This window comes from Danio rerio, chromosome 10, assembly GCF_052040795.2.
Source record: "Danio rerio strain M-AB ecotype USA chromosome 10, GRCz13ab, whole genome shotgun sequence".
Classification (NCBI taxonomy): domain Eukaryota; kingdom Metazoa; phylum Chordata; class Actinopteri; order Cypriniformes; family Danionidae; genus Danio; species Danio rerio.
The window spans coordinates 24,005,302-24,030,455 of NC_141030.1; the positions used below are offsets into that span (position 1 = coordinate 24,005,302).

A 25,154-nucleotide genomic window follows, 5' to 3' on the forward strand; every position below is an offset into this window, starting at 1 on the left:
TTCCGATCACTCACCTATCATCTGCGCTACCGTCTTCTCATATTCATCCACTATTTTCCTAAGGTGGGATACAGAATTTATTAATGTTTAAAAGGTTTTAGTGTTACAACAACTGCAAGGTGACTTTTAAAGGTAAGCATGTTGACTCAGTGGCCACATGTACAATAAATGTAACCTTTAAAGTCAGGCCCTGTAGAAGCTTTGAGGTAGATATATATAATAAATATACTTTTACAACCAACACTTCTTTTATACTACATTTGTAAATTGAATGTTTCATTTGTAATGATTTGTACAACTACTTTGCCTCATGAAAGCCATTAAATACAGTTTTTATTTGTCTTTCTGTCTGATTTTCATATATTTCTTTGCTTCAAATCAAAGCTTGTAAGGTTGGGAATCAACTCATAGCTGCTTACTTAAGTAATGTGCAAAATGTATTGTTTAAAAAGACTTACAAATTAATTTCACTTAAAGAAAAATGAAAGACTAAAAAGATGGAAGATGAAATAATTTTTGATACACTTTCTTTCAATTCTCCCATAAATAATTATCAGTATAAGTTAAACTTCTTTGTTCATTTAAACTATTTGACTGTACAATGCAGGTATTAAGCTCGGTGCATTCTGGGAAGGGCTCTAGATAAGAATGTACCTCATTTCAGTGACCTCCAGTTTACCCTCCTCATATTTCCTCTTCCATTCATTGGCTTCAATCTCTTTGGCAATTATCTACAGGTAAAACACACACAGACATGCGGACACACTTTTAAATTCAATTTCAGATTGCAATTTCAGACAAAAGAAACATAAACCAACTTGCTCATTTAATAAAAGTGATAAATATACTGTTTTCATTCCTATATAGTCTTGATTAATTTAGTTTTTCAGAACAGTGTACCTCTTCTCTGATCAGCGTGAGCACTGCTGCTTTATCAATCTCACTGAGAGGGATGGAATCGAGCCCTGGACTTGTCTTCACTATGGTCTCACTGTCTGAAGAGCTCAGAGTATAACTTTTACACAGACTCTCACTCTGCAGAACAAACATGAATGCAGAAATTACACATTATTTGTAAACTTTATAACATTAAATGGTAATTACATGGTAACATCTACATTTTTTTCCCATTAAGATGAAACAATGACTACAGTCTTTCCTCTGACCCAGTTATTAGTTTGCCCTTGAGCAGATTAAGGCCTGTGGACATCATAATCTTCTTAATGGGCTTATAATTATGAGTCATTGTCATGCAGATATATAGCTCTGCTCTGCTATTATAGCTCATGTGTTTATAGTACTCTGATACAGGAATGTATTGAATAACAATTGCCATAACTAATATATATATTGTAGTAACCAATAAAAGCTTACCGGAGAGGAGAGATCTTTTTCTTCAAATTGCTCTGTTATTCCTACTGGCAGATCTGAAATAAATAATTAAATAAATAAATTAAATGATCAATTATTTAAAGAGTCAACTATTGGTGGTTCATTTCTCTGTGGTGACCACTGATAAATAAGGGAATAAACCGAAGGAAAATGAATGAATGAATGAATGAATGAATGAATGAATGAATGAAATGTCACTTTGTTTGAATTGTTTGTAATAATGTTTATAGATCATTACAATGTGGCCATGAACATTTCCTGCAACTATTTTTTAACTGCAGCAAGAGGCAATTTAATCATATCATGATAACTTTTGAACAGCTGTCATAACATTATTTATCAATATGTGGACATTTTTGGATTTTTGGAAACTATGTTTGAGAGTTTAATAAGGTACAGCATCACAGTCTGGCTTGGCAACTTTTCTGTGCAGCTGAGATCTAAAGTAGTTTGTTTAATTCACACTGGCTGGAAAATTATTGGTGTAACAGAGCAGATGTCACTGCAGATTATGTATGAACAGGACGCATTAAGATGTGCTGAACGAGTTTGAGACGTATCACATGTTCTGCACAAGGAGTATGAGCTTGGGGAAAAGGTTCAAAGTACCATGTTGTAGATTAAATAGATATAAGAATTATTTTTATCCTATGAGCATTAAATAATAGTGGCGGCTTAAACTGAGAGTATCTGTTTTTGCTTTTATATATATATATATATATATATATATATATATATATATATATATATGGAGAGGGGCATGTAACTTATATTTATTGAAATACTTATTTGTTGTATTGTTTTTTTTTCATGTTTGTGATGACTGCAGCTGAGGGCAGGAGCCCAAGACAAATTTCCCTAACTGGGACAGTAAAAATTTTTTTACCTTTACCTTAACTTATGGAAATTAAAAATGTAATAATAGGTTAGGACCATTGTTATTGTTTGCATGCCTCCATATGGTCTATATAGAGAGATTTAGAATCAGGAAAATGTGAACAGGAAAATATCAATAAACATTTTAAATAATATGAGAATATAAAAGCCTAAAAAAGCATATAAAATCTCTCTGAGACGTTAAAGAAAACTGAAAACAATTCATAAAGTAGCCAATAGAGGGCACACAAGTCTAGTGTGAGAAACAGTCTCACTTGCAATCAGACCAAGCGCAGAACTAAATTCATTTTCATTTCATCCTCACAAAACCACTAAATTTAAAGAAAATTAAAAAGCTGGAATATCTATGGAAACAACACGGAACGGTAAAAGCCGTATTTTGATTTAAAGACAATGTAACGGGGATTATCACTACGCCATGGTCGTTAATAGTAGGCTATTTACTTAAAACTGTTTGCGTTATTTTCAGGCCTGTAACCAGGGGGGTTCGAAAGATCCACCCACCACAGATCCAGAATTTGTCTCATACATTAGCTAATTTGTCCAATTTGGACAGCTATGCCATCATTCATTCATTTTCTTTTCAGCTTAATCCCTTTATTAATTTGGGGTCGCCACAGGGGAATGAACCACCAACTTATTCAGCATATGTCATTACACAGCGGATGCCCTTTCAGCTGCAACCCATCACTGGAAAATATCCATACACACTCATTCACACACACTCATACACTACAGACAATTTTGCCCACCCAATTTACCAATACCACATGTTTTTGGACTTGGAAACCAGAGCACCCGGAGGAAACTCACGTGAACACGGGGTGAACATGCAAACTCCACACAGAAATGCCAACTGACCAAGCCGAGGCTCGAACCAGTGACCTTCTTGCTGTGAGGCGACCGAGCTACCCATTGCACCTCCGTGACACCCTTCACAGGTAAGTGTAGGTTTATATTTGTAATGTATTTTTTGCATTTATTAACTCGTTGCAGATTCCCGAACAACTTTTTAAGTAACGTTAGCTATTGCCTTTATTGTTGCATTGTGTTAGTTTAGAAAAATGATTTATACTATAGCATATTTATACACAAGGATACAGTCACTTGCTCTCTTCTTGACCATTCCAATTAAGGCAGCATGATATTGGAAAAAACTGACATTGACATGCTTTGTTTTTTCTGCAATATATATTGCAATATGAATAAAATTTCACAATAATGCTTAAGCAACTATGTGGAAAGAATACATAGTTTTACATTGGTTGGGATGATTTTGCATGTAAACGCATCTGCATAAAATATTCAAAATTATCCAAAATAAGGCAAAATACAATAAACAAATTAAAGAAAATCAAATATGCAACCACTGATTTGATTTCATTTTGATGACTATGATGTATTGTGTGTGTTGTACTGTAAGTGTATATTGTAATATTTATATATATTTTTATATTGTTAAACTTGTAACAACTTTTTGCCCACGTATGGAGGATGAACTCTGCTAAAACAATAAATAGGTAATTATGCAAATACATACAAAAAAGACTAAAGAAATCCATAAATTCCTGCATTAATAAGACATTAAATAAATAAATATGAAAATAAAAAAAAACATATATAAAATGTATATAAAATTACACGAATGTTGGGGAAAAAGGCTATGACAAATCGAAAGCTTATTTTTCCCCCTTTCAAACGTTTATTCATTTCTTGAACGTAGTTCCGTATTTACTTTTCCTCAGGTCAACATGCTAATGCGAATGATTGAATAAACATTCGGAAGAGGGGAAAATAATATTTCCCCAACACTATTCATTATTTATAAATTTATTTATGCAGGAATTTGTGGATTTTATAAACATTTATTTGTTTATTTGCATATTTATTTGTTTATTATTTTATTTACGCTGAAATTTATGCAGAAATATTTATTTATTTACTCATTTATTTAAATATTTGCGTATTTATTTATTTATTGTTTTTGCAGGTTTCGTCGCTACCCAGGGACTACATATGTAAATTAGCTTTGTAGCTAACTCTGGCACAATATGTCATGTTGTACATTGTCCCTGTAAAAATAAATAAATAAATAAATGAGTAAATAGATAAATAAAGTACAGTTGAAAACAAAAATAAAGTTGAAAATAAAAAAAATTCAGTAATCAAATAACATGTTCTGATCAGAATTATTAAATCCCTTTGAATATTTTTTTTTCCTTTTTTAAATATTTCCTAAATGATGTTTAAAAGAGCAAGGACGTTTTCAGGAGAAAGTCTTGTTTGTTTTATTTTGGCTAAAAGCAGAATAAATAGGAAAACTAAAAAAGCAGTTTTTAATTGTTTTAAATAACATTTTAATGTTAAAATTATTAGTCCCTTTAAGCTATATATTTTTCGATGTCTTCAGAACAAACCATCATTATACAATAACTTGCCTAATTACCCTAACCTGCCTAGTTAACCTAATTAACCTAATTAAGCCTTTAACTGTCACTTTAAGCTGAATAAAATTGTCTTGAAAAAATAACTAGTCAAATATTATTTACTGTTATCTTGGCAAAGATAAAATTAATCAGTTATTAGAAATCAGTTATTAGAAATTAGTTATTAAAACTATTATGTTCAGAAATGTGTTGAAAAAATCTTCTCTCAGAAATTGAAGGGGAAAATAAACAGGGGGGCTAATAATTCAGGGGGGCTAATAATCCTGACTTCAATTGTTTATAACTCCAACTTCATATTGTAGATTCTGCAATGTGACTTTTGCAGATTCGTACATTGAGATATCGATGCTGAAACTATATATTGTGCAGCCGTAATTTCAATATGGAGTATAGCTTTTGTATAGAGTCACACAAACACATCCACTAATGAGGCATCAATGCATATATTTCAGTGGGATCTCTGCTTCAACAACTACATTACCTAATGAATTTCATCGACTTCATGTGACAAAGAAAACAATCTTGCAAAACATCTGCTCTCATGTGGCTCAATATATCTTATTTATAACTGAATAGGATAAACAGGGTTGTCTCCAACTGTGTACTGTGCAAATTAACCAGCCAAGAGAACAGAGGGCTCTTTTCTTCCTAAAAAAAGAGAGGAGCAAACACAACAAGCAAGTCTGTTTCGCATTCACCAGAGTTGTGTGTCTGCACAATACCTCCAAACTGTCCGACCAAACACAGCAGTGCTTGTTAGACCTCATTAGTGACAGATTGACCCACTCTCTAATGATTATTGATTCATTATCTGAGAATAAACACGAACTGAGCAGCACAATGCTCACAAACATTCCCTCACCATCTGCAGTCTTGGTACAGGTGGTTGTTTTGTAGTCTGAAAACTCCTCTGTCCCGTCCTTTTGGATCATGACAGTGGAGGCCAATTTCTCTTCGTCTGTGGCATGATGGACTCGGTTGGACAGTTTAGACCCGGAGTCCTCCTGCACATCATTCTCCTGTGAATTCAAAAGTATATTATAGACATGATACACTTTATACACACCATGAATAATTATATTCATGTTATAAGAAGCTAAAATGCTAAGCATACTAAACAGCATTTCAATTCAGGTGAAATAATTGAACTGTCTTCAAAATTATTTATGGCATGTCAAACTTTGTTCTTAAAAATGTCTCTAGAACAAAAGCACGGGACATGGTGACCTGTTTTGGAAACTGCATCCAGTTTCTCTCCCTCACACACATGCAAACTATTGTCCTGGTTAAGAGAGGGCAGTAACATAGAGATACTGCATTTAATAAATGAGGGTTTGCTCAGACTAGAATATTGGGAGAGAGAGAGAAAAGAGAGAGAGAGAGAGAGAGAGAGAGAGAGAGAGAGAGACTGTGAGGAGCATCTTTGCTGAGTCACTGCAGTAACTATAGAGTCCAAGACAATACCGCAATCCTCGATTATATTTACTTGTGCCACAAAAACACACACACAGAGACATATTATGCACAGCTAACAAGATGAGATTAAACTATTCTCAAAATGCGCTGATAAAGATATGATTGATGATGATCTAACCACCAATCAAATAGTGTAATGTGAGTTTAATATTTTCAAAATGTAGTTAGAGGTCCTTCAAGGGAAAATGTTGCAAACTATATAAAAAAAGTCAAGAAAACTTTATGTTGATGTTTTAACAGATTTATTCTGTGTTACTAACATGGTTCTTTCCATTGCTAAGTGTATATTATCATGTTACAATTTACAAAACATTGCTAGAATATTGTTAACATGCTTTAACGCGCTGAGAAATATGGCTTTAACAAGTTGAATATTAGCAATAATAGCCACATAGAGAAAAATGCATACAATTTAGAGTTTATTGGAAATCTTACCTGATCACAGACATCCAGGACTAAGGACTGATTCTCATACTTCTTGACTTTACATGAATTCCTGCAGAAAGAATAGTTATTACATCAGTATATACATGTAAGAAACATTTTTTTCACAATTGTAACTTTTTAAAGTCTACAGTATTGACATGTGCGGTAGGTTAATGGTATTATTACGTCACAGATATTTTATATATTATTATTGATATATTGACCTGGCTGTTGTTTACTCTTGACACTTGTCATGATGTTTTTCTCAAATTTAGAACATCTTGTCAATGGATAATGCACAGTTGTTCATAGACTTTTAAGTAAACATTGAGGAAAAGTTATCATAAACAATAATAATTAAAATCATTAAAAACAATCTTTCATTCATAATTTTACAAATAGATATGTTTAAAATTATGCACCTTAGCATCAAATAAAACACAACAAATAAATAAAAAAATCAAATAAATCAAATTGCCACACTTTTGTTGGTAGGAAAATATATTATATATATATTTTATATGCATCCATTTAACTTTGATTTGCTAAGATTACTTGATTTAGATGTTGTGTTGTCCACATGCCTCCTCATTCATTTCCCTTTTTCTGTGTTGTGTATTGCTTTTATTTATTGTTTAATCACATGTTTTTATTTCACATGACTTTTCAGGGCTAAAAATGATTTAACAAATTGATCTCTGACCACACCAAAAATAAATAAATTATTATTTCTTAGCCACAAATTGTAAATGTGTCAAAACAAGCAAAATATAGCTGTTTACATGCACTTTTTAATTCAACAACTGATCTTTAAAAATAAATTACATTTAAAAATAACTATTGTCATGTATCTAAAATATGCACAGTAATCTGACCTGGCTAAAGGTCCCAGATCACCAGTTCACTACACATAATTAGTGAGTTAATCTCATATTAAAGCAATGTTATTGTAAAAAAAATATAAAATTAAATTATATTAACAAAAAGAACTGTAAGCAAAAGAAAGCAGGTAAGAAGAAACATGCAATGATAATGAAAGGATGATCACACACACACTGTAAATGTTAGATCTGCTAATCTGTTCAAAGAATAATTAAAACTAAGGCAGTGACCACTGCTGCTTACAAAAGGATATTTTTATATATTTTTGAGGACTGTGGGTGCAAGATCATTGCTTTTTGTCCAGTCTATTTCAAAGAGAATCGATCGCAGCAGTTGCATTTCCATAAGGCACGGTTGCTTCGTGCAAGTAAACGGGGGCGTGCACGCTTTTTAAAAGTCGCGCGTATCACAACACCTGTGCGCGCAAGTGATCATCCTCTCATTCTGTATTCACCTGCTTTCTTTTGCTCACGCGAACAGTTTTTTTGTCAGTGGTGCTGCTTCTCGATTCTAAGATCACATTTGCACAAATATTTAGCCATCCTTATTGTCGAATCCTGCTTTTAATAGAACTGCAATTTAAGCGTTACTTTCAACCAGCCAAAGTGGCTGGTGGGAGTGTCTGTCTAACAGCTTACTCGCATTTGGTGGGTTGATAGCTGTTAATATCAAGCCCTATGTGTGTATGTGTATATATATATATATATATATATATATATATATATATATATATATATATATATATATATATATATATATATATATATATATATATATAGATGTTGATGTGCCTGCAAATGTGTTTAAAGCTAAAGCTTTAGCATAGGTGCTGCAGTCACACCTGTGGGTGTGATTAAAAATGCTAAATTTTGCTAAAATAATAAATATATTTAACATTTAAACTCCATTATATCCCATATAACCAGTATCATCAGCATTAGGGTGGCCAGTCAGCCTATTATCTAGATTTTAACACTTTAAATTCATTGGCTAACCACTCAAAAAATAGTGATAGTCATTCTATTCAAAACAAACAACCTACCATACTTATTTACAATCTACAAACCGATAAGTGCTTGATAATAACACTTCAGTGAAAATACCAATCTAAACTACTAATCTGCTAATCTGATGGTTACAGTGAAAGGGTCATACTTAAAAATCGTTACAAAACGCCCATGGTCTAAATCAATACTGTCTGCCTGAACAGTTTGAATACAATAAAATAAGACCTTCTGCCCTAGTTTGTTTGGAGGACTGATACTGCACGTGGTTCGTAGCCACAGGGCAGTTCAGCCTTCAGCAAAGCTCATGACATGCAATGGGACAGAAGAGGTTACAGTCATAGTACAGGAAAGGAGGGCAGGAGAGGATACTTACAATAGAAAACAGAGAAACCGCACTTGCTCAGTGGTCCTGAGGACGGTATGACAGAGGGAGGGACGGGGAGGGAGAAAGCAGACACAGAGAGGAGGGGATGTGGAGAGGGACGTGCCGTAAGACATTAGAGGGCAAAAACGAAGCATGAAAAAAAATTAGGTAGGAGTGAGATCAAGCTTCCTGGCTTCCCAAACAAATAGGAGCTGGTTAGTCAATGCCATAGTTTAGTGAAAAGTGTACAGCATGACAGTGTAAATATGACTGCCATGACATTTTTGACAGTAAACTGTGATATTGGGCCATGTGAAAGATGTGTGATTAGACTATCAGTTGAGATGTAAAAAAAAAACAAATAGAACACCAACAATAAAATAAAAACACAAAGTGAAAAGAATGTAACATGTTAGTGGATGCAAACTGCTCGCCCTTGCTAATTTTAGGCACAACAGCTAGCTAGGAACACAACACAAAGCCACAGATAAAACATACAACAGCTTTTATGGGTGTCTGTCAGGCATAATCACTCACGTGAGGATCCTGTCTTTGCTTTTTTTCGGAGACTGTCCAGCTTTCTTACGCTGCTCTGGAGTTCCGTCAGATTTGAGTTTCTCTGTTAGCTTCTCAGATGTTGGTTTAACAGAGTCACTTCCACCTAAAGACTTTGATGACTTAAAAGGGTCAACAGAGTCATCAAATGTATCTGGGTCAAAACTATACGATCCTTTAGGAAGCGTCGGCGAGCTGCTAAGTTTTTGTTTCCCACCAAATGGATCAAAGTTGGGATCGTCCCACTGATTTGGGTCAAAGTTGTAGGATTTTTTAGGAATAGGAATATCATCAACGTTGATGAGATCCGCGTTTTCAGGTGGTTGTTGGCTTTGTTCTGAGGATGTCTCTGGTAGTGGAGCTGCAGTTTCTGCAGCTTTTGGGCGCAGTTTTTTTGGAGTAGTCAGCTTGCTGCTTGTCTTTTTTCCAGACTTTTTGGGTGGGTCTGTCTTGACTTCAGTATCATCAAGTCCAAACTCAAGCAAAACTGGCTGTGCAGGCATTTCATCCATCAACTCTGATTTAGGAATACTCGCATTGGCAGGTGGAGAATTCTGCAACTTGGACCCACCAGTTGGAAATGGATTCATGGTTTCATTAACCTGATCAAGGTCAAAGTTATAGCTCCCCTTCGGAAGTATCGGAGGATCATCGTCCACCTCGTTGGGGTCAACACCATTCAGTGGGGACTTCACTTGGAGAGAAGGAGGTCTAACCTTGAGAGACTTGGTCTGTGGTTTTGATGATGGTTCCTCAATGTGACCATTGCAGATATTGCTGTGTTCTGTTGCACCTGCATCATCAGGATCAGGCTGGTCCACATCCATGTCAACAGATGAAAGCTGGTACTTAGGTTTCAGGGTTGGGGTGGAGTCCAGACTGCTCTGCCGCAGGACTGTTGCAGGTGCATCCTCAGCAAAGCTCTTTTCCAAGGTCAGATTCTGAGTTTTTGTTGTGATGGCAGTCAAATGATTTACATATTCTTCTGAGAAACCTGTAGAAAGTAGAAGAGGTATACTTCATATCACAGTCTAGATCATTTATAGAATTATCTTGTTGAAATATGGCAATAATATTTTGCAATATAGTACGTTCGCCTAATATACTATCAGGGAGTTTTCACTTTTCCTTTCATATATACTTAGAGCACATACTATTTGCTCTATTGTTCAACCTATAGGATATTTGAAGAACAGACTTCCTTACGACAGAAAAGGCAGGAAATGCTTCTGACAGGATGCAAAGAGCTGAACAATAGTCCTCTCTTCCCTTTCTTAGGCATAAAAATGCAGCAGCACAACTTTAGGCAACAATCAACGACAAAAGTAGTCTAGATGTTTCAACACACCCATTTCAGATGTACTAGAAATAAGACATGGCCTTTCTGTGTCATGACACTGCCTCTATACAACTTCAGTTGTAGTAACTATGTGTGAAATTGTGTCAGCACTCTTTCAGTAGCCATTATAACACACTTCTCATTGACAAACAGTCCCACTGGCAGTCATCGCTGGGTTTTGATGCAACAGCCTGTTGCTAAGAGACAGGAAGAGATTTATTTATAAATGAGATCTATGACTTTGCACTGACCTCAGATTGAGACGTACTAGCTGCTATCTGTTCTAAATATTTACATGCAAGAAAGAACATGTCTAGTGATGAGGAGAATGTTTCTCTAAGCTAAATAAGTCTAAATTCAGTTAGTGCCCCAACACATTAATCTTGGTGCTGATGGGTGTGACATGAGTTTGGGTTTGTTCGAGGGATATACTATAGAGGTTGAGGGTCAGGGTTGGTAACCAAAAGGTTTTAGGACTGATCCCAACAAGATTGTACTTTTAACTACTGAACAGACTAGCACAGACTGCTTCAGGGGATTGACCTGGAGTAAGTTGTTTAGGGTAGTCCTTCTCAAAAACTCTTAGAGGCCTAGACCCATTGCATATTTTACACGTCTATCTTATCTAAAACCAGTAATTCAACTCATCCTCCCACTAGTAAACTGCTGGAAGATCTGAATTTGTTGTGATTGATGATGGAAGATACACAAACTGTGCAGTAGTGAGGGTCCCTAGGACAGAATTGCGAAGACTGTTTTATGGTAACACTGCATGAAAATTGCTTTAATGCAACTTTAATGCCAGCACTGTCTAAACTGTCACACATTGGTATCTACCGTACATCCAAAAAGAAGAACTTGAGCTTTACCAACTACCATTTTAGGGAACTTGCTTTACATGTACAAAATGAACACAACTGTAGCCTTCAGCACAATATTGTTATCACAAAATCCCATCCACAGACCTTCCAATAGTTGGTCTACACCCAATCTTCCTCCTGCTTTCGCCAAGTTTTAACTTTCTTTTCCTCTTTGTGTCTTTTCCTCCACAGCTGGCACTACACTGTCCTTCGCTGTTCAACGAGATATCAGGCTGCCCTTCTCATCGAGGACATAAAAACATTCAGTTCAGCACTTTTTAAAAGTCTCTGGGGTTGCTCTTGTCATCACGTCCAGAGGTCAAGGCTCCTTGGTATCTGCGTATAGGATAGTCTACTTTGGAAAACAAAACGTTTCGACAAACCTCCACAAGTGGCAGTCATGAAATTGATTTCCATTTGAAGAGGTGCCCCTTAGTTGGGATCTTGTCCTGTGCTCCCCATGGGTCAAATGCAAAGCACTCTGGCAATAATGTTTGTATAGAATGCACACTTCAGTCATCATTACAGATTACAGAGGCAGGGGCTCAAGACCCCTGATCCTTTCAGTCTCTGAAAGCTATGGTTGGCATGTGAACATGCGAATCATCAGGCACAATGTGAACGGTTATGCAACCAGTGCTAGTAGCCGTGACTAGAGCTTCCTCTTTGTGGTGGGAGTGTTATGCCTTGACCATGTTTATTTCATCAAAGTGAGCAGGAATTGCATCAGTCTGCATGAACTAACACAACACAAATGCTTCCATCTCCAACCCAATGAGATACTTGTCAGAATGGTTTGATTATATAACAATGGTAAAAATAATAAGAACACTTATCCCTGGCAAATATATAATGCTGTCACATATATTAATGAATTCAGTCTTAAAGAACAATAACAATGACCATGTGCATGACTGAGCATTATGGTTAGGAAAGGCAATTCTACAGTAAATAATGCATATTCTCTATCGTCTGAAAGAAACTAATGTCTGACTAAGATGCAGCAGGATTTAGTGCCTTGGGAAGGGACAAAAGAAGCCTTCTGTTTACATAACCACAAATTCTGGCTAAAGCGCTGCTAGCCATGAAAACGTTTATTCCAGACAGCTAGCACTGGAGTGTGTCTGTACTGCTGAGAGGATGAGGATGTCTGTGGTGGAAACTGGATTGTGCGCAGCAGGAGCCAAACTTTTACTGTCGGTCTGCTCAAGCAATCCAAACCACGACACGTAGGCTTGGAAAAACTGCCTTTTTTAGCCTGAAGTATGCTGCAAATCACAACAAAACTTTCTCAAAAACTTGGCATTTTAGTTTTCTAGATGTAAACTAAAAGACAGCATTAGTAAATTAGAAAAATGGTGAGCTAGCAAAATTTCAATGAGTTCAAATGTGTGTGTCAGTGTGTCTGTGTGTGTCATTTAGAGAAAAGATCTAAATCACATGATGTTCGTGCCTGCAAGCCTTTGACCTTGTCCATTGATAAAAGTGCTGTGAGTGGAGCGAATGCTTTTGTTCAATTCCAAACTCTTGAATTCCAAGCTGTGCGCTTTTCCCACACTGGGTCAGGGGCCTCTCTTTACCCAAAACTCTATTTTCCAACCTCAAAACCTCCTCCACTTAAGTAACTAATACTGTTTGCACTGTTTTGATTCTAGCTGAGGCCAGATTGTGTCGTCCTGCTGAATCTCTGTAACGTAAAACACAGAAACTCATCCACAAAGAGCTTCACTCAGACTCTAAAATAAGATTTCAAAATGCGAAAAAAAATAACAAGATACACATGTTTTCATGTACATGCATATGGTAGAGACGAGTCAGATTTAAGTGTGTTTATGGGATTTTAATGGGCAGAAAAACGCCTCAAAAAGAGTCTGGAGACTTGCAGCTGTTTTCAGTTAGTTATATGGTGCACTGCCCTGAAATTGGACACATGTCTGAAGGTGGAGAGGAAAATATAAAGAAAACAAGCTTTTCTACAAACTTTTCTAGATAAGGAAATGGAACTGAAATCTGCTGTCAAAATCGAGCTTTTATTTTACAGCCTGTTGAGGCCTTATACTGTAAATCACAGTGGCTAAAGCATAAACAACTCATTCTTCTAAACAATTTTATCTTTTTTTTATATTTGATTTGTTATAATGAAAGATTTTGGGGCATGAAGAAATGTGTATGATTGATTATTCTTAGTAATAAATGAATCAGGCTAAATTTATTTGCTTCCTTTTAAGCAAATTATCTGTGCTAACATTTTAATGTAATTAATATCAATACGCCTACTCGAATTTTAAGGTAAAGCATCAATTAATATTAGGAATTACATGAAATCCTATCAGCAATACTATTAAGATTGATCCATAAAAAAAATCCAGCATTTACAAATTGCTCACAAACCACTAAGGGATATACGTTCTGCATGTTTCCATGGCAACAACACATTGCGTGAGAGCAGCAGAAGCATGTGTAGTGGCAGGTGCTTTGTACATCTACCGTGTGATTCTCAGTTATAGGAGGTCTTACTTTACCTGAGCTCTCTGTGATTGGCTGATCCAGTGCTGATAGTTCTTTAAATGGCTGATGGACAGGTGTCTCAGCTTCAGGCGTCTCAAACTGTCCTTCTGAATCCGAACTAATGGAAAAATAAAGAGTCCTGTTAGTCACAGCACAGTTCTTAGAACTTTACTATGTTGACAATAGAGCTTTGCAATGGTTATTTGGCACAGTTTGATTTAAATCAGATAAATGATGCTCATCTCAGAACAAGTAAAAAATTCATCATCAGATCATCAAGTGACATCAATATTTAATAAAACATTTTGCATATTAGCTTTAGCCTTTGGCAAAACAAAAGTAAACTAAGCACATCATGTCCTCATTAAATAGTAACAATGTATCCCAGCTGCTACACCAGTACTTTCTGCAATATTCACTTTATCTGCTGTGTTGTATGTGGTAAGAAGAGCTTTTTACATAAAAGGAGTAGGTCACTTGAAAATGAATCACTTTTGACGAATTACGAACTCATCCTCATGTTGTTCCCAAACCCATATGCTTTTATTTCTTCCATGGAAAAACAAAGAATGCATTATGCATTACACTCTCAAGTTTCAGAGAGGACACATAAAAGTGTCACTAAAGCAGATTTTCTATTTATTTATTTATTTTGTTATTTTCTAAGACGTGTAGAGGCATGTGATAGATTTTATGGGAATAATGACCTACATTTCAGCATATAACATATGTTGACTTGAGAGCCATTCATTGCACAATAACTGGAAAAACATGACCAGTACAGTTGCCTACAAAAATGCTTTCCTTTGCATTTGTGAAAAACTCAAAACAATCCCTGTTCACACAGACCCACAAAATATTATGCATTAGACCAGTCACTATGTAATTACTTATTAATCTTTGTCATTATTTGTAATAATTTCTTAAAGGGGTGGTCCACTACGATATCATATTTAAACTTTAGTTGATGTATAATGAAGCTGTTTGAACAAACAACTCTGAGTGTAAAATGCTTAAAGTTCAATGCAAAGGGAGACATTAACTACGTTTACATGGACATCAGTAATCGAATTATTTGCCATAATCTACTTAAGACAAAAATAAGATTAAGGCTTTTACATGAGTTGCTTTTTGAATGTTTCTTTCATGATCCTGTTTTACATGATGTTATAGCACATAATTAGATTAGGCTTTGCGTCACCGCGCTATCCGCTTTTCCTCTGGAGTTTCATGTAATTTAGGGTGTTTCATTACAAATTTGTAGACTTTAACTGCAGTTTGGCACTTTCACTTTTATTCGGGAACATTTCCGGCATGCCCCTCTTGACAAATGAGAAATTGGATGCAACTAAAAACTGCTGGAAGAGTGTTGTTTTTATTGGAAGTTCCTACCGCATGCTGAATGGAAGCATAAAAGGGTGTGGCCAGAGGCGCTGTAACGTCATAGCAGAGAAAGATAAAATCCTAAATCCTAAAGCTGCTATTTCCATAGAGCTTTTTCTGTTTTTGTATTTGGGCTTCCAAAGGACACAACACAAAGACGTGCTTACAATTTAATTTTTATTATGTTCCGGAGAATTTCAATAAAGATATAGGTCTAGCATTTGACAAAGTGCAGCTTCCAGAATCTCAAACTCCTCAAAGAAGGAGCAGCTCCAACCATAATAGAAGAAGCTGTGGATTGTGTGCCACAACCAGTAAGTATTTTTATTTGTTAAAACTGATCTGTTACATGCACAGTTTCTAGCGTTAATGGTATGTTGTAGCAAGGACATAAACAATGATAATAACAATGGGACATGCTGTTAACAATTTAGGTACAAATTCATATTTTTCGGTCAAACCCCGTAAACAGCCCTAATCTTCAGCAGTGCTTCAGTGTCTCTCTATGTGGCCGCTTTCTGTGCATTCTACAATTCAAATAATAAACTCGCAAAAGATACGTGAACGTTTTATATTACTTACACATGCTTATAACCTGAATCTATATGAAAGACACTTTATTTTCGAGAACAGGCATGAGGTTTATCTGTGCCCTCTTCATTTTCTGTCTGATTCAGGATCAAACTAATACAGCTAACAGCTACTATGACTGACAGTATTTACACAGAACAAAAGAGTGTGCTTGTGGAGGCGTGACGCATTTACAATCCACAAATCACATCACATTGTGTTAGCTGACCAATCAGAGCCTCTTAAGGGAAGGATTTTGGAGGAACTAGGAAATTTGACAGTTGGTTTCATGTTAGCTGAGTAGCAAAGTATGATATATGAAAACATAACGTGATTTTCTACAAATGAAGCACACGCACACATTGCTTTGAATCTAATGTACACAATCAAGCCTTAAAAATAAGGACCACCCATTTAAGTTCTCAAGCCTGTCTATAGATTCAACATATAATCCTTAATGCATGAGATCACTGTTTTAAGGCCTTTTTATTCGTAAACGTAATTCGCAATTTGAGAAGATCACACATTGAAACCGGTTTTGAAGGTGTGGTCTTTTAGGCTCCCAAAACACCAATTGTTATGTAGATTATATATGAATGGCCAAAACGCACAAGGTTTTTAGACTGCATTGTTGTTATGTAAACATATCATTAGAATGATAGTTCAAATTTTGGGTGAACTATCCTTTTCACACCACACTCACAACAGAGCATAGAGGCCATGAGCCTGAGCTGAATAGGAAGAATTGTTAATCTAGTGTGTGAAAGAGAGGGAGAGATTGGTCCACAAATCTGGGAGAACTGCCCAGTCTTGTTGCACTAGGCCACCTGCAGTCCTATAATACCGTTAGGGAAGCAATCACTACTTGCTGGGCAAACAAACACAAGAGAAAGAGAGGAACTTGCAAGAAAAAACTGCATAAATTAAATATTATCAGTAGGTCTATCAAAGGGTTTAGAAAAAGATTTGCAAAATTATTACTTTCATCATGTTGCTACCTTCAAACATCCTCTTATTTTAAAAGGGTAAGCCCAAAGCACTGTTTTTCATAAAATCTCACGCTGCTTGTGTTGACTCACACTGGGCTCCATAGAAATGAGTAGCTCTCTACAGAATGTGTGGGTGGCTTACTGTGTGCTTTTCTAAGTACATCTACAACTTTCATGATCCTGCCACTCTTTTGGGCCATTGTTCAGGTCTGTGTAGTGATTAATCTGCGGCAGTCTCTCAGGCTGCGAGGCGTTGGGAAAGAAAGGATTCTTCCAGGAACGGAATGTTAGCAGACAGTTCAACAACAGCACATAGACAGGATGTCAACAATATATCTCAGAGGAACCAAACCAAAACATTATTTTTGCCAGGGTGATAGATATTAATTAAACATTATATAAACAAACATTGAGATAAGCTACATTTATGGATATTCTAAGGAATAGCGGTGTTTGCCTGATTAAACTCACTGCAACAATGCTAAGCTGTTGTGAAGAGTAGCTATGTGCTTGCACAATACTTGTAAGGAGTTATGATGCTATGAGTGGCTGTTGGTCTCTAGATATGACATATGGTTTGAATACCTCTATTAACCTAAGTTTATAAAAACAGTGTTGGCTTTGGTTTAAAAAAAGAATGCTTTGAGTGGTCAGGATTATTGGTTCCTTCAAAACTTAAACCCTAAGTTTAACCCTGAACTACTAATGAGTTGAAGAACAAATAAGGTTCCTTTTTTAACAAACAGTGCCAGGAAAGATAGTGTTATCTATGGGCAAGGAAATTAGCCATGTCACATTTGGGGGGTTGGGAGAGAAGAACGGTTAAACTGTGATCTTTATCTGAGCCCAGGGAGACATTAGACTAACAGCTAGACCATGAGCCAAGCACACTTCCTAAGGAAATCCCCCAATGCAGCTGAAAACACCCACAAACACACTAAGAACACTCAATACAGATGAACGAACATGTGTATACGCCACTTTCCCCAACCGTGACTTGAGCACCAACAGACACTGACATTCAGAGCCTCTGATCTCTGACTGCTTTGATCCATGTGGCTGGCTGCTAAGCCATGGCTGTCTGCACAGCATTCAGAACAGTTAACACCATCATCAGACTCAAACAGGTGGCTCTGAAAGCACTCTTTCCTAGGTTGGCCTCTATTGCTGATCTTGAACCCGGACGTGATTTAAGAAAAGAAATTAAGAGAATCGCTGATGGAATATAACAGATACTTCCTCTCTCAAAAGCAACCTGAAACCCCAACTTCGTCCCTCTCTGTAAAGCACATCCTCATGCTGTGCAGTTCATTAGGTTTTAGACTTGCCTGCAGCCATGAGATCTTTCGTCGTCCTCTTGATATCGTGGTATAGTCTCTCTCGCCTCTTCCGTGAGGGGTTCGTCGTCCATCCCCAAATCAGTCTCACCTTCCTCCTCTCCTCCTCCTCTAACGGCAGACCAGGTCCATTTGGCCCATTGGACGGGTGACAGCCAAGACATCTTCGACCTCCTGCTGGTGACACGCCAAGCGTCTACAGGAACACTTTGTGGGCGAATCCAAACAAGTGAGTCAGTCTCTCCTTGCCTCTATTTCTCTCCTCCTCTCTTGCAGATGTTTTTCTCAGGCAATACTTCACGTGGTCTTGAAGCTGCGTTGCATGTTTTCGTCGCAAAAGCTTCACAGCTTCCTTCCTCTCACGCGACTGTTGATGTCTCTCACAGCAGCTTCCTCTATGTCAGTACGGCTGAGTAGCGAAGAGTTTCAGTCTCCTCCTTTCCCTCGCAGAATACCACAGCAAAGATCAGCTGGCTGCCAGATAACTCCCCCATCAACCCCTCCTTTTCAGGATCAGACTATTGAGAAGAAACTAATGGGGGGAGGAGAATGGAGAGTGCCTGCATCTCTGGTCCAGCTGATCCTGCAGCCCCTGTGGCGTAGGAATGGTAGCGTCCTTCCCAAGCAGAGCTGCCTCTCTCATGAAAAGCAGAAGTAGGGAGCACAGACCGAGGTTGAAGAGAAGGGAGAGGGGGGCTCCGTGGTTTCGGTAGGGAGACTGTGGAATGCAGAGCTGAGCTCCTCCTCAGTCTTTTTTCCATTAACCATCTCTAGCCTTGAGCTCCGGCTCACAACCAGGAAAACCTGTTCTCTCACTTATCCTTTCACACACACATTGCTACCTGTTTGGAATGCCTGAGCAGATTGCCTGGGGAAACCAGCGCTCCTGTGACTAATTTGTACTCAAACCAAAATCCTTTTCCAAAGGGGAAAATTGACCGCAAGACTTCTGCTGTATCTAAACAAAAGTCAGGGAATTGAATTGGGGAAAAAATACCAAAGTACATTTAAAAGGACTTCTAACATAACTAACATAAAGTACTATCAGTGTGCACTTACATAATCCTAATCAGCAAAATACCCTACTCAAGGATTTGGATGATGGATAAGGCACCAAGTATCTCAATTTTGCACCACAACCACATCCTTTGACCACTGTCAACAGTCTAAAAATACAACCCCGATGAGGCTGTGTTGATGGTGGTTGCCATCACAAGAGCTACTCTCACAACCCGAATAGTTCTTGAAGCTGTAGCTCAATTAAGCTTTGACAAAATATCGTGAGAAATGATAGTGAACTGAAAACCTCTATTTTTACAGCAAAACAACTTAAAACATTAAATATGAAAATAACATCACATAGTACAGATTTTGGTTGTAGATTCTAAATGTAAGGACAATAAGAGAAGGCAAGTTTTCACTACCATCAATTTTCCCCCCAAAAGGAATCTAGACCCACTTGCATAACCGCTAATTAACTTCAGAGACAAGAAAGGCTAAATGCTGTAAAATTATGAATTGTTGATTTCTCTGTGAATAAGCTTGACTTTTCTCCTTTAGTGGCAAACTTCATTTAGCATTTTTTGCCTCAGCAGTTTCTCAGTGCAAATTTCATTAAATTTCTGGGGTCTTTAGATTCCTTGTGGGGAAAATTGATGGTGCAGCATTTGGATTAAGCCTATACGGATATACATTGTCCCCTGTAAGCTCTTTAGATGCCTGTGTACCTAAAATAATCATCCAGAATTTAAGAAAATATTGTGTATTTTTAAAACAACGTAGTAGTAGTGTGTATTCATATAGCGTGTTTATTGTGTATGACCTACACCCAGAGTGCTTTATAATCATGAAGGTGTCTCTCCACACTACCACCAGTGTGCAGCATTCACTTGCATAATGCAATGGCAGCCACAGGACAATGCACTCACCACACACCAGCTATACGTGGAAAGACCATAATAGAGCCAATTCGATGGATGGGAATGTTTGGGAGGCCATAATGGGTAAGCACTGATGGAGGGAGTTTGGCCAGGACACCAGGGTTACACCGCTACTCTTTACGAGAAGTGCCATGGAACTTTTTTAATGACCACAGAGAGTCCATCTTATCCAAAAGACAGTGCTCACTGACAGTATAGCATCCCCTTCACTATACTGGGGCATTAGGACTGACACAGACTTCAGGTTGAGACCTGCTGGCTTTACTAACACCACTTCCAACAGCAACCTAGTTTTCCCATGTGCTTTCCCATCCAGAAACTGACCAGGTTCAGCCCTACTTAACTTTAGTGAGTAACCGGTCTTGGGCTGCAGGGTGATATGGCTGTGGCAACTATATATAATGTAAATATTTCAAGGGTTTTCTGCTACATATTCCTGTAGGACTTCTCATTTATGTTATATAAATCCAAACAAGTCTTAATACAAATCTTATTTTAAGCTGTTGGAGAGATTTTAGACATAAGTTGACAACCATTTTACTTGCATATGTAAATGAGGGCATGACATTTTAATGAAAAGATCTGTTTTTCATTTGTGGATTTTTTTCCCCAAATAAACGACCACCCATATACATTATGACGCGATCGTGAGGTTTTAAGACCATAAGCTCAAGATGTGAGGCTGAGATTCCATTATGCAAGTTGAGAAGGACGACACAAGGAGGGCTCACATTTCAAACACACGTGGAAAATTTGGCAAGAGCCCCCACAGAAGCCAGAATAAAAGAAAACACACAACATCAAAGAAAACAGGCTTCCCAAAAAGGGCAAGAAGCCTAGCTTTCCCCATTCCCCAAAACAATGACCGGGGCACAGGTCTCAGAACTTTTCACGTTAACACGATGTCAAGCAAATCAAACAGGGCTTCAGAGGATGGTTTCTCATTTGGTTGAGAAAGTCCTAAGGGAGTGTGCTTCAGTGCTTGTAATTACTGTTTCCACATTTGGAGTGTCGAACAGATTGAAGACTCTGAAGCTCTGTGTTTGGACCCACCCAACAGTCTGACTGAATGCAATGATTTGGACTTGAAGAAGGAAAAAAATCACTTGTTTGTCACAAAGGAGACACAAAGGGGGATGAAAAATGTGAAGAATTCCAATCAGTTGGTTTTGGGTGTGTCCAGAGTGAGACTCAACACTCATTTACAGAATAAAGGTACAGTGAGATTTACATGTGACCAGTCAAGCTTTGCACAAGCCACTTTCACCAAAACCAAAGGTAAGCAAGGTTTAAACCTAAGACTCAAACACATGGGATTTTTATGATCCTTTGACATATTCCTTTACTGAGATTCACTACCAGTCAAAAGTTGAGAAATATTGTATAATGTTTTTTTTTTTACTTGCCAAGGCTGCACTTAACTTGATAAAAAATACAATAAAATTATATTGTGAAATATTGTTTAAAATCTGGAATAAATTTTTATGCAAATACATTTTAAAATGTACTTTTTCTCTGTCATGCAAACTGGGGTTTGAGCAACATTACTTTAATCTTAAGCCTTGTGTACTGTTCAAATTTACTACCCTTTCATTATGTTTATGGCTGTTTTTGCCCCATTGACTTCCATTGTAATGACATTTTTTGATTACAAAGTCATGACACCATTGCTGCGTCCCAATTCGCATACTTATACTATGTCCAAATGTCCAAATACGTCTTTATATAAGTTCAGTATTGTTGTTGTAGATAAAATATAACATAGAAAACGCAATTTAAATATTTTCCAGTTGGCTAGATATTAATTAACAGTTATACAAACATCTTTACTGAAGCCTCTCAATCTGACGGTTAGTCTCGCACCCCCATCATGTTTGTAGTTTATTTACACTTTTCACCTGCGTTTGTAGTTCTAATCAAATTCACGTCCAACGTGGAATGTATTGTGGGCAATATCAGCTATTAGAGTATGGACCGTTCTACAACTTAAAATTTTTACTGGACATAGTAAACCTCTGGGAGCCTTTGGCATACTCTTTTCAACACACTATGATTTGGGACATACTAATTCTATTTTCAAACACTATTTAGGATGGACAGCAGGCGAAATGGGACGCAGCGCATATAATCATGCATTCTTGAATGTTGGTAGTTCTCCCTGTTGGGAAGAGGTAAAATGTTTAATTTTAACAGTTGACCATCAGATGGCAGCGTTAACCCTTTAAATAGGTGAGTGCAAAAAAATTCTGGCTTCTATATGTAGTTCTACAAAATAAAATAGCAGATTATAGTATGTGTGTGTGCATACACTTACTATTTTTACTATGTTTTGATAGCTGACCTGCTTATTTAGATTTTTTTCAGATGTTTTATTTATTTAGATCAGTGGTCTCAAACTGTGGTACGTGGGCTGCCTTCTAGTGGTACGCAGAGTAATCCAATATGTCATATGTACATGCAACATATATTTCAAAATGTATCAAAAATGGTTCTTAAATGAATATGATGACATACAGCCTATATTTATGAGGTCCAAGCAGCATTTCCAGGCTTTGATGAATAGGATACTATAGGTTAACACTTTACATTTACGTATAGGAGATTTTTTTTCACTTTTTAAGAACTTTTAAAAGCGCATTTTCATTTAAACGTTGCCATGTTATTTTTTATTTTTTTACATATAAACACAGCAGTGTTGATGTTTAAACTATTTATAGGGTTTAAATAATAAATAATATTAATAATAGTAATTAATCTGCCACGTTTTTAAACTGTGCAGAGTTGTAGCTGCTTAATTAGGCCTACTACACTACTGCATTTCAATACTGGTCATATGGTGGTACTTGGAGGGACAATTTTTTTCTGAGGTGTTACTTGATGAAAAAAGTTTGAGAACCACTGATTTAGATAATTTGTCCTAATCTTACCAATTCATTTTTAGTGTTTAACTAGAAGTATAAGTATAGCTATAGTTTATACGTGTAAAGTATGAAGTAGCTAGGGTCATAGTCATAAATGTATAAAGATGTTAGTTTGAGTAAGAGTAATTAAAAAAAGACACATCAAGATAACTGCGCAAAGGTCTCTCTCTCACACACATATACACTAAACACCATATAGAGGCAGAAACTAAGCTTTATTTTGCAACTGTTGATGAACTGTACAAATTACAGATTTTACATCTTCCCAACATGTAAAAGCACCAACAATCAAGAATGCATGATCATATGCTGTCGTGGCTTTGCAATCAAAAAATGTCATTATAATAGAAGTAATGGATCAACAACCACCACCAACATAACAAAAGGTAGTAAATTTGCTCAGAATGTAGTTGAGTTTTTGAAATATTTCAAAGCATTTTCCCAAAAGAGGTGTCAAAATAAGTTGTCACCAAAAATCAGTCCATTTGCTGGAACACAGAGAAAGATGTGGCCAACTTAAGACTACCAAAATCACCCTAGAGTGGATGAAAACACCCCTAACGTGTTTTTGCCATGTCTTAACCTAGTGGTTAAGTGTGCTTACAGTACATATAGACCACTTTGAGAGATGTCAACAAAAACAATAGTCCCAACGTATTTCCTGCTTTACATTTTTTTTAATTTCTATAGCTTCCAAGAATCCAAAAAGAGCCACATATTGATTGTAAATAAAGTTATCATAGCTGTTTGAATAGCCGATTGAATTGCCTCTTTACAGTTATGAAATAGTTTGATAACAAGCAGGAAATCTTCATGGACCAATGACATGAACACATTGAAATTGTCTATTGCATTGAGGTGGTCAGGGGTCACGGTGACCCAAGTTCAATTTCTGGATCGAGTTCCTTTGCAGAACCTGTTTCTCTCTCAACTCTATTGTCCTATACAATAAACATGAAAAAACCCTAAAAATAATTATATATATATATAAAAAATAAATATTTTTCCCCACACTTTCCACACCTGACATGTGTTTAGTTAAAATACTTATTTGACTGCCTTATTTATATTTGTTTATGCTATTATTTTCTGGACACAGCTGCCACAGCCTTTGAATTTAACGTCAGGCCAGATCACCACATCATAAAAATGACACCCCTTCAACCATTAGGGCAAAGATATTCCCGTGTTCAGAGCCAGGTTCAGCACGAGCTCCTCTAAGCTCCCAGCATCCAATCTTGCGTGAGTGTGAATGATGACATCTGCTGCTAGGGAGATTCGCTGTGTTATAACTCAGCCTCTGAATATTAGATCTGTGATGAGGTGTAATAATAACAGACAGAACTAGACTGAGGCTAAAGGACGCAAACGAGGCGGCAGAGCTATCTTATATAACAAATCTTCAGTGACGTGAGAAATAGCTGTAATCAGGCCATTTGTGTCTGCAGTACAATGCATGCACATACGGCTATGCTTCGTTGTGTATAAGCGGGAGCTAAAAATAGCACAATCAGCCACACTTCATGTTTCCAGAAAAGACTGGAAAGTGATGGACAATAAACAGTCGACTAGCGATAGTGTTCTTTAATCTATATAAATGCATTTAGAGGTCTGGTCTATTTGCAGCAGGGCAATAATCATTGTTATTTTTACTGGAGTCACAAGGCAGGGAGAACAGCTGTCCAAAAACAACTCACATGAGAAAAACCACTCCCTTCAAAATAAAGGGTGTATCGCAACATGAGTCCAGAAACACACAGGGTTTTTTCTTATGTTTAATCTTGGGTTAATAAAAGCTAGGAGATTAGCAAGTAGTTTTTGTTTTGATTGTTAGGTTATTGCAATCAAATAGAATCCATTT

The 25,154-nt window shown here is 36.8% G+C and overlaps 1 protein-coding gene across 6 annotated transcripts in view; it reads right to left on the reverse strand.

The window, feature by feature from the left end:
- Positions 1-25,154, reverse strand: part of tacc1 (transforming, acidic coiled-coil containing protein 1) — a 45,823-nt gene that overhangs the window by 5,682 nt on the left and 14,987 nt on the right. For 2 of the 6 annotated variants that reach the window (XM_087270490.1, XM_087270488.1), the window contains exons 2-10: positions 14,168-14,271; positions 9,429-10,440; positions 8,901-8,936; positions 6,648-6,708; positions 5,599-5,755; positions 1,375-1,427; positions 901-1,035; positions 655-731; positions 15-58 (exon numbers count right to left, since the gene is read on the reverse strand). In XM_087270490.1, coding sequence (XP_087126616.1) covers positions 15-58; positions 655-731; positions 901-1,035; positions 1,375-1,427; positions 5,599-5,755; positions 6,648-6,708; positions 8,901-8,936; positions 9,429-10,273 — 1,408 coding nt within the window. In that variant the 5' untranslated portion in view covers positions 10,274-10,440; positions 14,168-14,271. Of the gene's footprint in view, positions 1-14; positions 59-654; positions 732-900; positions 1,036-1,374; positions 1,428-5,598; positions 5,756-6,647; positions 6,709-8,900; positions 8,937-9,428; positions 10,441-14,167; positions 14,272-18,423; positions 18,889-25,154 lie in introns of those variants that run through there. The other 4 variants (XM_087270491.1, XM_087270489.1, XM_087270486.1 and 1 more) reach the window with 3 other exon arrangements.